At 38.1% G+C, this 12188-nt stretch overlaps 1 protein-coding gene across 3 annotated transcripts in view; it reads left to right on the top strand.

The window, feature by feature from the left end:
- Positions 1–12188, top strand: part of MYLK (myosin light chain kinase) — a 196002-nt gene that overhangs the window by 132736 nt on the left and 51078 nt on the right. For all 3 annotated transcript variants that reach the window (XM_088168285.1, XM_088168286.1, XM_014871778.2), the window contains 2 exons: positions 1503–1619; positions 4897–4977. In XM_088168285.1, coding sequence (XP_088024411.1) covers positions 1503–1619; positions 4897–4977 — 198 coding nt within the window. The remainder of the gene's footprint in view (positions 1–1502; positions 1620–4896; positions 4978–12188) is intronic.

Genomic DNA, 12188 nt, shown 5'->3' with positions numbered 1-12188 from the left:
GATGATAAAGAGGGGGAAAAATAATTTTCTTCTAATGGATGTGTGTTTCTGGCAAGCCAAATTTGTTGGAAACCTTTTGAATGTTTTTTATAAGATTTTTTCTTGAATAATGACATCCAGGTTTAAAATGAGAGAAAAATCTGAATGCCAAGAGCATAATTGCCATGTCCAAACAGAATTAATCTCCAAAGACAACTAGTAAACTCCCAAAGTTCTTCAGATGGAGAGGAGTTCTTTTCAAGGTCCTTTTCATGGACCAGTATCACCTGTGCCTGTGCCATCTCCCACATCACAGGGGATACATTTGATGGGAGCCTGGGGTTGAGCACTCTGGGAGGCTTCCAGTTACCATAGAGAGAAAGGTGCTGGGAAATTTCCTTTCATCTCAGGAAACAGGGTAAATATCTGAAAAAATCCATCTCTTCAAGTCATTAATTAGGAATGAATGTGAGAAAGGAAAATGGAGGAAGGGGGAAGGTTGTACTGCAGCTGAGGTAAGTGGAGGGTGGAAGTGCACAATGCCTCAGACTGTGTTTAGGAGACAGATCCAGCTTTCCAATGAAGAAGGAAAAAGCAAGCTCACACTTCACCTTCACTTAATGAGGGATATTTGGAAGGGGAAGTGTGGAGCATTTTAATGGAGGTTCACCCTGGGGGGGAAAGTACTTTATTGTTCCAAGCAATGCAAGTGAAAGTAAGGGACAAGGCTCTTCTTCCTCATCCCCCATCTACTGGGAACAACTTCTCTTTTGGTTCACAGAGTTTTGATTTTTAAGAGGAAATGTATTTCCCTTGGGTCATACCAAGCTTCCCTTGGTAAATAACGAGCTTATGTCACATCCTGTTTCTGCAAACCCAATTAAGTCAAATTTTGTGGTTTTGTTTGAAAATAAATGGATTTTTGCAGTGATAAATTTGATTGCCAGTACTATATTGGACTTTCTAATGGATGTTTTACAGACAGTTATTCATTAGGCAATTCAAGCAAAAAGAAAATGTCTTTCAGTGCCATTTTGAAAGTTAGGCACTCAGCTGAAGTTCTGCTCTCACACACATGAATGCTCAGGGGAGTGCTAGAGACAAGGCTGATCAAAACTTCAGTAATGGGCATTGGACAATAACCTTCTTATTACAGTCCTACACTATGAGCACTTCTGGAAAAAAGTCACCCAAGTGAGGAGTTCTGATCTCTGCTGTAAGACAAAGCAGAGCAGCAGAGGTGCTGCTCTGGATCTTCTCTGCCTTTAGCAACCAGTTCAGGGCTGTGGGGACAACTTGGAGTATCCTAGGATAGGATACTAAGAGTCTAAGAGTCAATTTTTTATTTATTTAGCATTAATAAGGCTCCAATAAGGTTGAATTTTTAAGGACTGCTTTTTCTAGCACAGAAGATCGCCTTTAGTGAAGGACTGGCTCATTTGATGCCTTCTGCCCCTTATCAGCACTGAGGTTTTTGTGAGCTGCAGCCTAACATGCATTTGATCTCTCCCTCCTTTGTACAGGGACACTCTGCTCACTGACCATTGAGAAGGCCATGCCTGAAGATGGGGGCGAGTACAAGTGCATAGCTGAGAACCCAGCAGGGAAAGCTGAATGTGCTTGCAAAGTGGTGGTAGAAGGTAAGTACTGTGCTGGGTACAAAAAACCCCTTCCTTAGAACTTGCTCCTTTCTAACTTATTTCCCGAGGAAATAAGTTCCTACCTTTAGGAGCTACTTACACACACACATGAAAAAAAGCTCTATCCCTTTCCCTGCTGCACTTTTTTGTCAATAGGTAATTCAATGTCTACCATAAAGGAGCATGAACAGAGCAAAGGTACAGAACCAAGGGCTCTGGATGCTTTGTGGAACAATCTGTATTCTCCTGCTGCCCACTATATTTCCAGAAGGCTATTAGAGCAGTAAGCTGAACTTGTAAGATTTGTTTTTGAGCTGTGTGCATCCTTTGAGAGCCAGTGGGAATTCCTTGTGTGAGTCTGGGTGTCAGTCTGCCTCAGGACTGTGTGTGGCACATTTCTCACTCTACAATTCCCCAGTTCTTTGCATTCACAGATGTTTGGTCATTTGGTTTTCTAGCATAAGAGAGCAAAAATGAACAAATTAGCAGCTCAACCACCCTTGTCTTCCATAGTCTTAGAAAATGGATAATTTACTGACTGAGGTACTTGTTTTCAGACATGGTCATGCTGATGACACTGGACTCTTGTTAAATAGTCTTGACCTTGGGCAAGGCCTAGGTGAGGTAGAGTGAGACACATACTTATAAAGCTGTCATGGAGTTTAAATTATTTAAGGGGCTTTAAGCAACCAAATGTCCTTCTTATGAACTCACCTTTTGATGAGCTTATTTTTGAATACTCTGAGACTTTCCATTGTGACTAAAATGAACACAAAACTAAACAAGGCTAATAACAGAATTTGGGTACTGAACCTTCACAGCTGTGTTGCAGATGTTGTATTTGTGGCAGGAGGTCTAGAAAAGAAAACTATTATTTTTTTCCTAATGTTACATGACACAAGATAAGAATGTGATTCTGTAACTCCTCACTAACGGTCAGTCTTCAGGTAATTGGAAGTAATTACACATAAACTTACAATTAAATATAACAGTATCTCTGTAATGCTATCACAATCACAGAGTAATTTGTCTTAGATATTTGATGAGCTATTGTTTATGGTTCTGTAATTCAAAGCAATAAATTTTGTTAGTGCTGAAGTTCAAAGAAGACGTTCTAAACAAAATCTAGTCCCTGAAACACCTTAACCACCACAGATCCAGAGTGCTGAAGGATCAGATCATCAAAAGCTTACCATACAGTAGTTCTCTAGAGCTGCCCTAGCAACTTTTAAATGTCTCAGTCACTGTGTCTTTTTCTTCTCTCTTCTGATCTCCTTCAAGTAGTTGCTTTTCTTCCTGAAGCTTCCCTTAGCCTATTTCCCACTTCAAGTTTCCTGCTGGACAATGCATGCTCTAGGAGGCTGCAGGTAGAGTTTGGCTTGCAAAGTCTTGGTCGAGGGGGCCTGTGAGCTCCTTGCCTGATGATGTGAATGACATTACCTCAGCTGTCTGGCTCTTTGTGGTGGTGGCACCCACAGCATTAGGAGCTCACTGCTCACATCATGTTGGGCACCAGTATGACCACATTCCTTACCTCAATAGTGGCTGTCTCATCTGCCTTTTTCATTCTCCACTGGCATGCTGCTGAGAAAAGGTTTTTGACAAATGGCACCACAGCAAACTCCAGCTATTTAGGAAAGACGCCATTTGATATCCCATGTCTGAGACTGGCAGAGGGGATGACTGTTATTTTTAAATTAGAATTGTGATCTAAAACAAGAGTTCAGATTTATCCCTTCTTCAGTCCACTGTCAGGATCCCAGATGCTGATTTTTAGACTAAGTAACCACAGTCATTATATTTCTTTTGACATCAGTGTCTCAAGATTGGAGGAATGTTTGACTTCAGTTGGCAGATCTGTAGAATCTGAGTGTCTGAACTCTCACACAGCCTCCTGCTCTGAATTATTTGCTACGAGATTCTCTCTTTCTCTGTTAACTTTTTAGGAAACTTAGATAACTTTTCACACACTGGCACCTAGAAAAAGGCGACTAAAATAGCTGTTTCCATAACATTTATGTCATCTTTTTCTCTGGTAGCTAACAGCTCTCTCACTCACAAGACTGAGATCATAATCTATAATCATAATCTTTATTCCAAAGATAAATGTCGGGATCAAACAATCTAACAAGCAAAGCTTGTTAGGATTTGCATTTTAGTCATAGAATGATTTGTGTTGGAAGAGACCCTAAAGACCATTTTTTTCCAACCCCTACCATGGCCAGGGCCTCCTTCCCACAGATCAGGTTCCTCAACACCCCATCCAGTCTGGTCTTGAACACTCCCAGGGATGGGAAGTTCCTCTTTGGGCAACCTATGCCAGTGCCTCATGACCCTCACAGTGAAAAATTTCTTTCTAATATCTAGTCTAAACTTTGCCTCCTTCAGCTTATAGCCATTCCTGCTTGATGTGGCACTACAGATCCTTGTGAAAAGTCTCTCTCCAGCTCTCTTGGAGCTGATTTAGGTACTGGAAGGGGCTCTAAAGTCTCCCCAAAGCCCTCTTCAGGCTGAACTGCTCCAGCTCTCTCAGCATGTCTTCATAGGAGAGGTACTCCAGCCCTGTGGTCATGCTCAGCTTGGAATAATCTCAAAAGAAGTTGCACCTTTTGTTTATATCTCATGTGGGATATACATGGAAGGGAACTTTATTGACTCCTAGCTGTTGGTGTAGCCTGCAGTGATGAGCCGTTTCTGGATAAGAGCTGTGGAGTTGTGAAAATACTGGAATCCATCAAACTTCAGTCCTGTGGTGTCCTTTTTGCTGTTTCTATTTAGAAATTAACAAATATTATCTTCTTGGAAATATTTAAACAGATGGAGGAAATGTTACTCTTCAAAATGGGTTAATGTGGATTGATCACATAGACAATGGAATAGAAGAATTACATGGCAAAATATTATTTTGAATGAAATGATGTTTCAATACAGCTTTGTTTCCCTTTTCTCTGCACTGTCCAACACAGCTTTGTGCACACTGTATTTGGTCTATTTAGCTAAAATACCTATCAGCTTAGATGAGACCTCTTGTCTAGATGCTTGCTTGGGTTCTTCGTGCAGCTGCTTTTGTAGAGGGTTTTTCCCTCTCTGCTCCCTCTTCTTTTTTGAATGTGACCGGCTCCAACAAATCTGTGCAGAAAATTCTTCTTAAAAAACTTAAAGAACAGCAATTTCCTCTAACTTTGCAGAAAGATCCAAAATAAACCTTTTATTAGACAGCTTTTTTATTATTGATTTTCAAATAGGATTTGTATTTTATTATTTGTTTTGATTGCAGATGCCTCAAAGACCTCAAAACCTACTGAGAAGAAGCCCAAGAAGCCTAAAACCACGCTTCCCCCAGTGCTGCCAACAGAGAGTAAGTGACTGTGATTTGATTTGCTTTCTTTTCAGTGGAAACAAAAGAGTGCTTTGGGATTCTGTGGTCATTCCCTTCTGTTTGCAGACATAGTATCAGAAGCTTGTGCTGTTTCTTTAGCTCTTGCATTTAAGTCATGTGAAATGAGTTTTTGCCATGTGGGGATTAGAAGTAAGAGCCTAAACTGTGACTTCAGACCTCACCCACTCCACTCTGTGCTTTTCATAATGGTGCAATAAACTTGTGACACCAATTTATTTTTGGCTGCCTCTCAAAGAGCACAGAAATACTCGAGTAGTTTGCTTCAATTTGTGTTGTGTTCTGTGCAGACAATGTGAAGTTTTACTATTGGTAGGCAAAGCATCTTGACTGAAATGCCCTGTAGAATAATCTGTCCTTTTTTGGCATGACCATGGAGAGTGGTTTTGCAAATTTTGCATTCTTTATTTTAAGCCTAAATGCTTCATTTGCTTTTAATGATTTCTGAAATAATAAATCAGCTATAAATTCCTATGTTTGCTACTCAGCATATGTACATTTGGTTAAGAGGAAACTTTAAATGGTAAAGGCAACACAATAATGTCAGTTTAGGAATTCCTAACACCAGTACTACTCATGAAATTAAGGGATACAAATATCTCTTAATTCAAAACTGGGCTTTGAAAACTGTTTGTCTAAGATGTCCACCATGTGAGTTCCTAAAAAGATGTAAAGATGTGGTTTAATGGAAAAATGAAATATTTTATCCAGTTCTCTCAAAAACTGAAAAACAAATAAACTTTAATCTGGTCTTCCAGCAAGAACATTTTCAGCTGCTCTTAGCAGGACTCAGAGCAGTTTTATACTGATTGATGATCACAGGTAATAATTGTGCTTCTGGAAATGTGACTTACATAAAATTATGCCCTGGGCTACAGCTATTTCTGAGTTGCTGGCTGAGCATTATAACTCTCTCTCCAGCCTCTCTTTGGGGGTGTGGGAAGAGTCACACTGACATGCTCCACCTCTGCACCTGAGCTTCAAGTGCCATAAATAATAACAATTAAGAACATATTTTGTTATTGAAGATTGGTAGAAAAAAAATTGAAAGCCCTTTAAATCTCCATGGAACAGTGTTTTGAATTGTGTTTTCTATGCACACAACGCACACATTTCCTCTGATCCTCCCAGCAGTGTTATCAATTGCAGCTTTCCCAGGAGAAAGTGTGAGTTGGGAACCAAGTCTAAATATGGAGATCTATGACCTGATCCACATCCTGCTTCTTTTGCTTCTAGTTTTAGTGGAAATTAAAATAGATAGCAAAACAGAAGCTACCAACTCTGGCTGCAGAAATATCTGGGAAAAGAAGGTTGAAATAATGGGGAATCGTTTTTCTACATGGCAAATTATTTCAGTGTTTCGAGTTCTTGAAGTTCTCATAACCTCTTTTTTTTCAAAATATCTTTAAAACATCTTTCCTGCTATACAGTAAACATCAAGGTAACCAGACAGAATGTTAGGAAACTGGGCTTTGAAAGAGTTTTTGGAAAAGCTTTGAAAAATACATGTTTAATTTTAAAAGGATTTGGCTGCAGAGATTTCACTGGTGGTTTTTTAACATCTGAGTCTCTGAGGAATGTGAGTATTTGTATATTTGTCAGGGGCAAAATACACAAAACAGATCCAATAGACTACACAGTTCTGATCTACACTCATCAGATTCTCATCAGATATAGAGACTGTCAAGTTCCTTACCTGGAAGAGAATGGGCTTTGCAAGTCTGATGTTTGTCTATCTTTACTGTATATCTCTTGAAAAGAAGGGTAATAGAGAATAACTGTGAATTGAGATGTCCAGTCTTGTAAGGAGACACATTTTTACTCTGATCTTTTCTAGTCTTTGTTGCTACATCAAGTTACTAACAGTCCTAATGGCAAGTAGAGTATACTGATTGATATTGAAGAAAGAGAGAGAAAAAATTCCTCATAATGTGATTGGAATTAATAATGAATAGATTCTGAATTTTGAGTAGTGAATTCAGTCACAGCAGTATATACTCTATGGTATAGAGACACTATATACTCTGTACCTTTTAGAAATACTTTTCAGGGAAATGATCCTTATTTTCCACGTTCTGTAAAAAGTGCAAGTTGAATTTCATGTTCAAGATGAATTTCATGTCATCCTTTTCTCCCTTCAAATAAATTACAAGTGATCCTTGGGGTTTTTTGCCCTAGTAGAAACTTAAGGAAAGTAATTAACTTAAGGTTCCTGAAAGCAAAGATCAATACATTTCTTTTTGTGGAAAAGAGTGAATATTGTCAGTATGTTAACTTGTAGAATTTGTCTCACTCAGAATAGTCGCTGACTCAGATCATTTGGCTGCTCATTCTGACAATGTAATTTAATTACTGGAAGCTTGGGGTTTGTAAGCTACAGAAATCCAACAGTAAGCAGAATTTGGAGCATTGCTTCCTTTGATATGCAATACATACTGGATTCTGGTGTAGCATAAGAAGAACATTATGAAGGAAGCTGTGTGTCATTCAGTGATTAACAACATCTCTGAATGGATGCTTGCAGTGTTTACTGCAGGAAAATTGCTCCCATGCTGGCAAATTACAAAACTTACAATGTATTTCCTTTTGCTCAGAATTAATATTGTGTCACTAGAATTTAGTAATAATTATGCAACCAAAACCACTACACCCTCTAAGGATAAATAGAATAAATAATACTCTTTCTGAGAATAAGAAACAGATTCACCTTTGAGTCTAGGTGAAATAAAAGGGAGAAGAACTGTAGAATTGGTTCATTCTTTACTGATTGCACTGACTTGGGCTTTGTCCTTTGGGTCTTTGCTCAGTGGATGTCAAATGTTACTGAGTTAGAATAAGAAAATGTTATGTTTCTTCTAAAAGAGGCAGTGGAAAATTGGTCCCTTTCATTATTTATCATTCAGCATACTCTGTGCCATTCCAGAACAATCAGTGGGTAATGTAAGGGTCTCCTGGCTTGACACAGCCCTGTAGCAAACACTAATCTGAAAATTCTCACCACTTGAACATTTCTCTAGAAAGCTTTGAAATTGCTGTGAAGGGATTTAGGCACCCAGTTCCCTTTGAAATTAGAACTTACTTCAAATTAAGCTTAAAGGGAATTGCTTACTTCAATTACCAAAGCCACTTGCAAAATCTTCAGTGCCTATTAAATAAATGCTTTTGTCGCAACAGACTGGAAAAATCAAAGTGCTGTTTGAGATTTTTAAGAGTAAATAAAGATTTGAATGTTTACAAATAAATATTCCTTTTTCAAAAAAACATATTACTACTCCCCACTTGCAAATATTTTGTTGTCCTTAATGTGTCTTAAGAAGAGGACCAAAACAGAAGGAATTAGCTCAAGATGAGGCAGATTTGTTTGCAGGTCTAGAACCCAGCTTTCTTGATCCTCAGTCTCAGGATTAGTTTGCATGCAGTATTGAAGATAGTATAGATTTTTTAAAGTGGCATCACAACAGTTTACATAAAACATAAGCTTTCCAAAAGGACTTTTTTCAAAGGCTTTTTTCAAGATTTGCTGATGAAAAAGGAATATTACAGCAATTAGAGTCTATTTTTTAAACTTTACCACTGCTGAGCCATGCAACATAACTTTACTATAGTAGGAAGAAACTGTATCCCACTTATGGCTACTGAGAAAAAAAAAATTAATGCTTTAGAAAATAATCCTCATAAATCTAAGCAATGGATTGAAGTATTTGGAAAGAAATGACCACAGCTCTTTGTAGGGCTAATTCACAGCACTACTTCCAGTAAATATTAAGAAATGGCAATTATCACCTGTCACAATCATTGTTATGAAAATCTAACAGGATATCCTGGATTCCCTCATCCGAGTAATACATCTTAAACCCACTGCTCTCATATCCAGACCACATACCTTGAAGGGCTGACCCAGCATAGAGTTTGATTGCACAAATGTAAATTCTTCTACTCAGTTAAAAATAAAGTTACATCAAAGAAAACAACTTTGTTTACACACCTGCCAGGTAGTTAGCAGTATTTGGTAGCTTGCTGATAGAAATCTTTTATATATGCTGCTATATAAAACATTTTATTTCATGTCAAACACATTTTTGGTTAGGTAGCTATATTCTCTTGCTGATGGTTATTAATAAAATGTCACCACTGACACTGTCCAGATGAAATCCTCTGGCAGGTTTCACTGTTACCTTCCCAGATCTGATTTTTTAACCTTATTGGTACTTGGATGCAAGGCTGAGCAGTGACATCTCTGGAAAAATGCACCATAAAAGTAAATATGCTAGACAGGACCCCTTATTATGTTAATATATTCTCGTCCACAGTAGGGAGAATTCTAAGTGTTAATCACCATGGAAAAATTATGAGTCAGTGGCCAAGTGATTAGCATACAGTTCTGTTATTTACTCTTCAATAAACAATCTTGTCAGAGAATCCAAGTCTGCAAGCACCATTTTAAGAAAATTTTATTAAAACATTAAGCTTGATGTGTCCAATTTAGTTAATGCATAACTAAATCAGTTAACATTTCAAGTTTTCTATTAATTTCCATTCCATGAAAATAATATGATACACAGCATAGATTAATAGGAAATGCTTCAAAATCTTCATTTCATGACAGATTGTTTTGTGTCAAGTGTAAAACTTACCACTTTCTAAGTGAAGATCTTAATTACTAAGGAAGTTACTGCTCTGGTCAGAGATGTTCTGTTAATTGCAGAAATGTGGGTGCTGGGTAGCAGCTGTGATGTGTGACTGCTGCTGACCTCTTTGGTCGCTGGGATGGTCTGAGATGCTCTTACCCAAGCCAATTCCTCAGTCCCATTCATTTCCCAGAAGGCTCATGCTGCTCCACTCCTAGCTGTTGCAAGATCCAAGACATTTTCTGCACAGTGAGTGCAAGTACTTAATGTGTTGGAACAATATGAATTCCATTGTCAGAGAAGCCTCTAACCAAACTTTTCAAGGAAAAATTAATCTTCTTTTCTAAGCTGAAAATTCCACTCTTAGTACATTTAAGTCAAATTGCCATTAGCTGTTTTTAAGACCTAAACAGGATTTCTCTGAAACTCTAAATTATAAAAAGTGCTGCCGTCATTCCTAAGGCTCAGGATCCAAGGGTGAATAGCTGTGCCACAAGTCCCAGCAGCCAAGCTGGGCTGAGGTAAAAAGGCAATACAAGATTTAACCTGGTGACTCTGAATGTTGGTTGCTTCCATAGAGGAAAAATAAATCTGTTACTGTACATATAAAATGAGCAATGGAGAAACACTATTTTTTTGTCTAAATCTTTTCTACTGAGTGCCCATTTCAGCACTGTTTCTCTGATGCTGGGCATGCATTTTGAATCTCTGCCAAGTTACTTTACAGCTCTCATCATACTGACATTTTCTGAGTTAATACTGGCACAGACCAGTATTTTCCATGTGTATTTAATGGAGTCCATCTTATATATCTGTATGTTGACAGAAGAAGACAGGAATGTTTATTGACTGTTTATGCAGAGAAAAATGAATAGTTTTTGCAATGTGGCCTTGAACTGAAGAGGTACCATGCTTCATTAATTTCCAGTTAAGTTGTTGGCTAGAAGTTGCATATCTGAGGCATATAATAGAAGCATTAAGTTTCTTCTCTGTAAAACAGGGACCTAAATCCATTTACTTAATTAATGTCCAAAAGCATATAGCACCTAGCTTTTCCCACTGAAACCATTTGGAGCTCCTGAATGTCCATTGGCATTGTTTTCCTATGGAGCACTGAAAACACTGGCAGTGTTTTCCTATGGAACAGACTGGGTAGCAGGATAGTAACCTACCTTAGATTCCTATCCCTACACACTGGGGCACAGCTTTTTAGTGTCTAATTGTAGATGTTCTCCCAGGACGTAAAAAAGGTGAAAATTAAACTTTTACTTAAGAAACTAAACCTTGCTGTCTTGCTCCCACCAGAGCTCTTAGAGCATTTTACATAGCCTGGGCTGTTTGTGAGCTCTGTTTCATTCTGGATCTCTGCTGTGCTGCTCAGATTTGCTTTAATTGTAGAAGTTGCTCAAGAACTGTGCTACTAAACTGCTATGGACTTGTTTATTCCTTCAGCTGAGCTGTTTTCAAATACTGAGTTTTTTCAGTGTACCAGATCACTTTATTGAAGCTCTGAGTGCTGGTATATACTAGCTCTCTCATGACTGGAATGCAAAAGTGAGTATTTCCTGGGTATTACTTTTTGTTTTCAGAAGGCAGAGGCTGTATATTTCTCAATTAGAGGACAATCTCTTCATGATTTAGAAAATAAATATGGGATGTTGCAACAAAATGACAGTTGTTTTTAATGAAAACTAAAATAAAACCTATAAAAAACTTATGAAGCACACAAACACAAATAACTGACTTGCATGGAATTAAGTTTACTAATTTCTGCTTGTCATCGCATTTAAACCAGAGTTCCTTTCTGTTTTATTGTATTTAGATGCTAAACAGTTATTTGGAAACATTATAAGAAATTTGCTCTTTGAGATGAAATGAAGTGAAACTGAAAACTTCCAAACCTTGATCAAGTTTTCAAGCTACTGGCGTTCAGAGCATTACATCTGTCATTTTCCTCTCCAGCAATTAGCACAGGTTCATAAATGTATGAATAAACTGGTAGGTAATGATGTGTTGTCCTTTTCTGCTACAATTGTAGCTATCATTTTTCTCCTGTTTCATCTTATCTGTGCTAAAATCTGTAGTGAGTTTTTTGTATCATCAGCTAAGTCTGTGACAGAAGCAAGGATAGAACAAAATAATTTATTCCTTTGACCACAAGGCCAAATGTTTAATTTTTTTCTGTATTTCTACCTCTCAGTCATTCCATGCTTCCTGGCAAAGCAGGCAGCAGTGAAGGTTGACAGAAAACAGCCACTTTTAGTTCAGACCCGGATATCTATCCCCAGAAGGCTCGGAAGGAGGTTACACCGGGATTCATTTACATGGGGGAGAGAGAGACCTCATGATCTCACATCCCACAAGCCTGAAGGATCCAAGTGAGATGGAGAGGAAGGAGCAGATACTTGAATCTGGGCTTTCCATAAATTTTCCATAAATATTCTTCTTACCATGGTGTCTGACACATTACAGACATTACTTCTTTTATCAGTTTCTCTTGAACTCTGAAAATGCTGGGAAAAAAAATTTAGTTCCTTTAGGAAG

Source organism: Sturnus vulgaris, chromosome 7 (genome assembly GCF_052056855.1).
Source record: "Sturnus vulgaris isolate bStuVul1 chromosome 7, bStuVul1.hap1, whole genome shotgun sequence".
Taxonomy (NCBI): Eukaryota; Metazoa; Chordata; class Aves; order Passeriformes; family Sturnidae; genus Sturnus; species Sturnus vulgaris.
The sequence above is the reverse complement of the archived record's forward strand: the minus strand, read 5'-3'. Positions and strand labels throughout refer to the sequence as shown.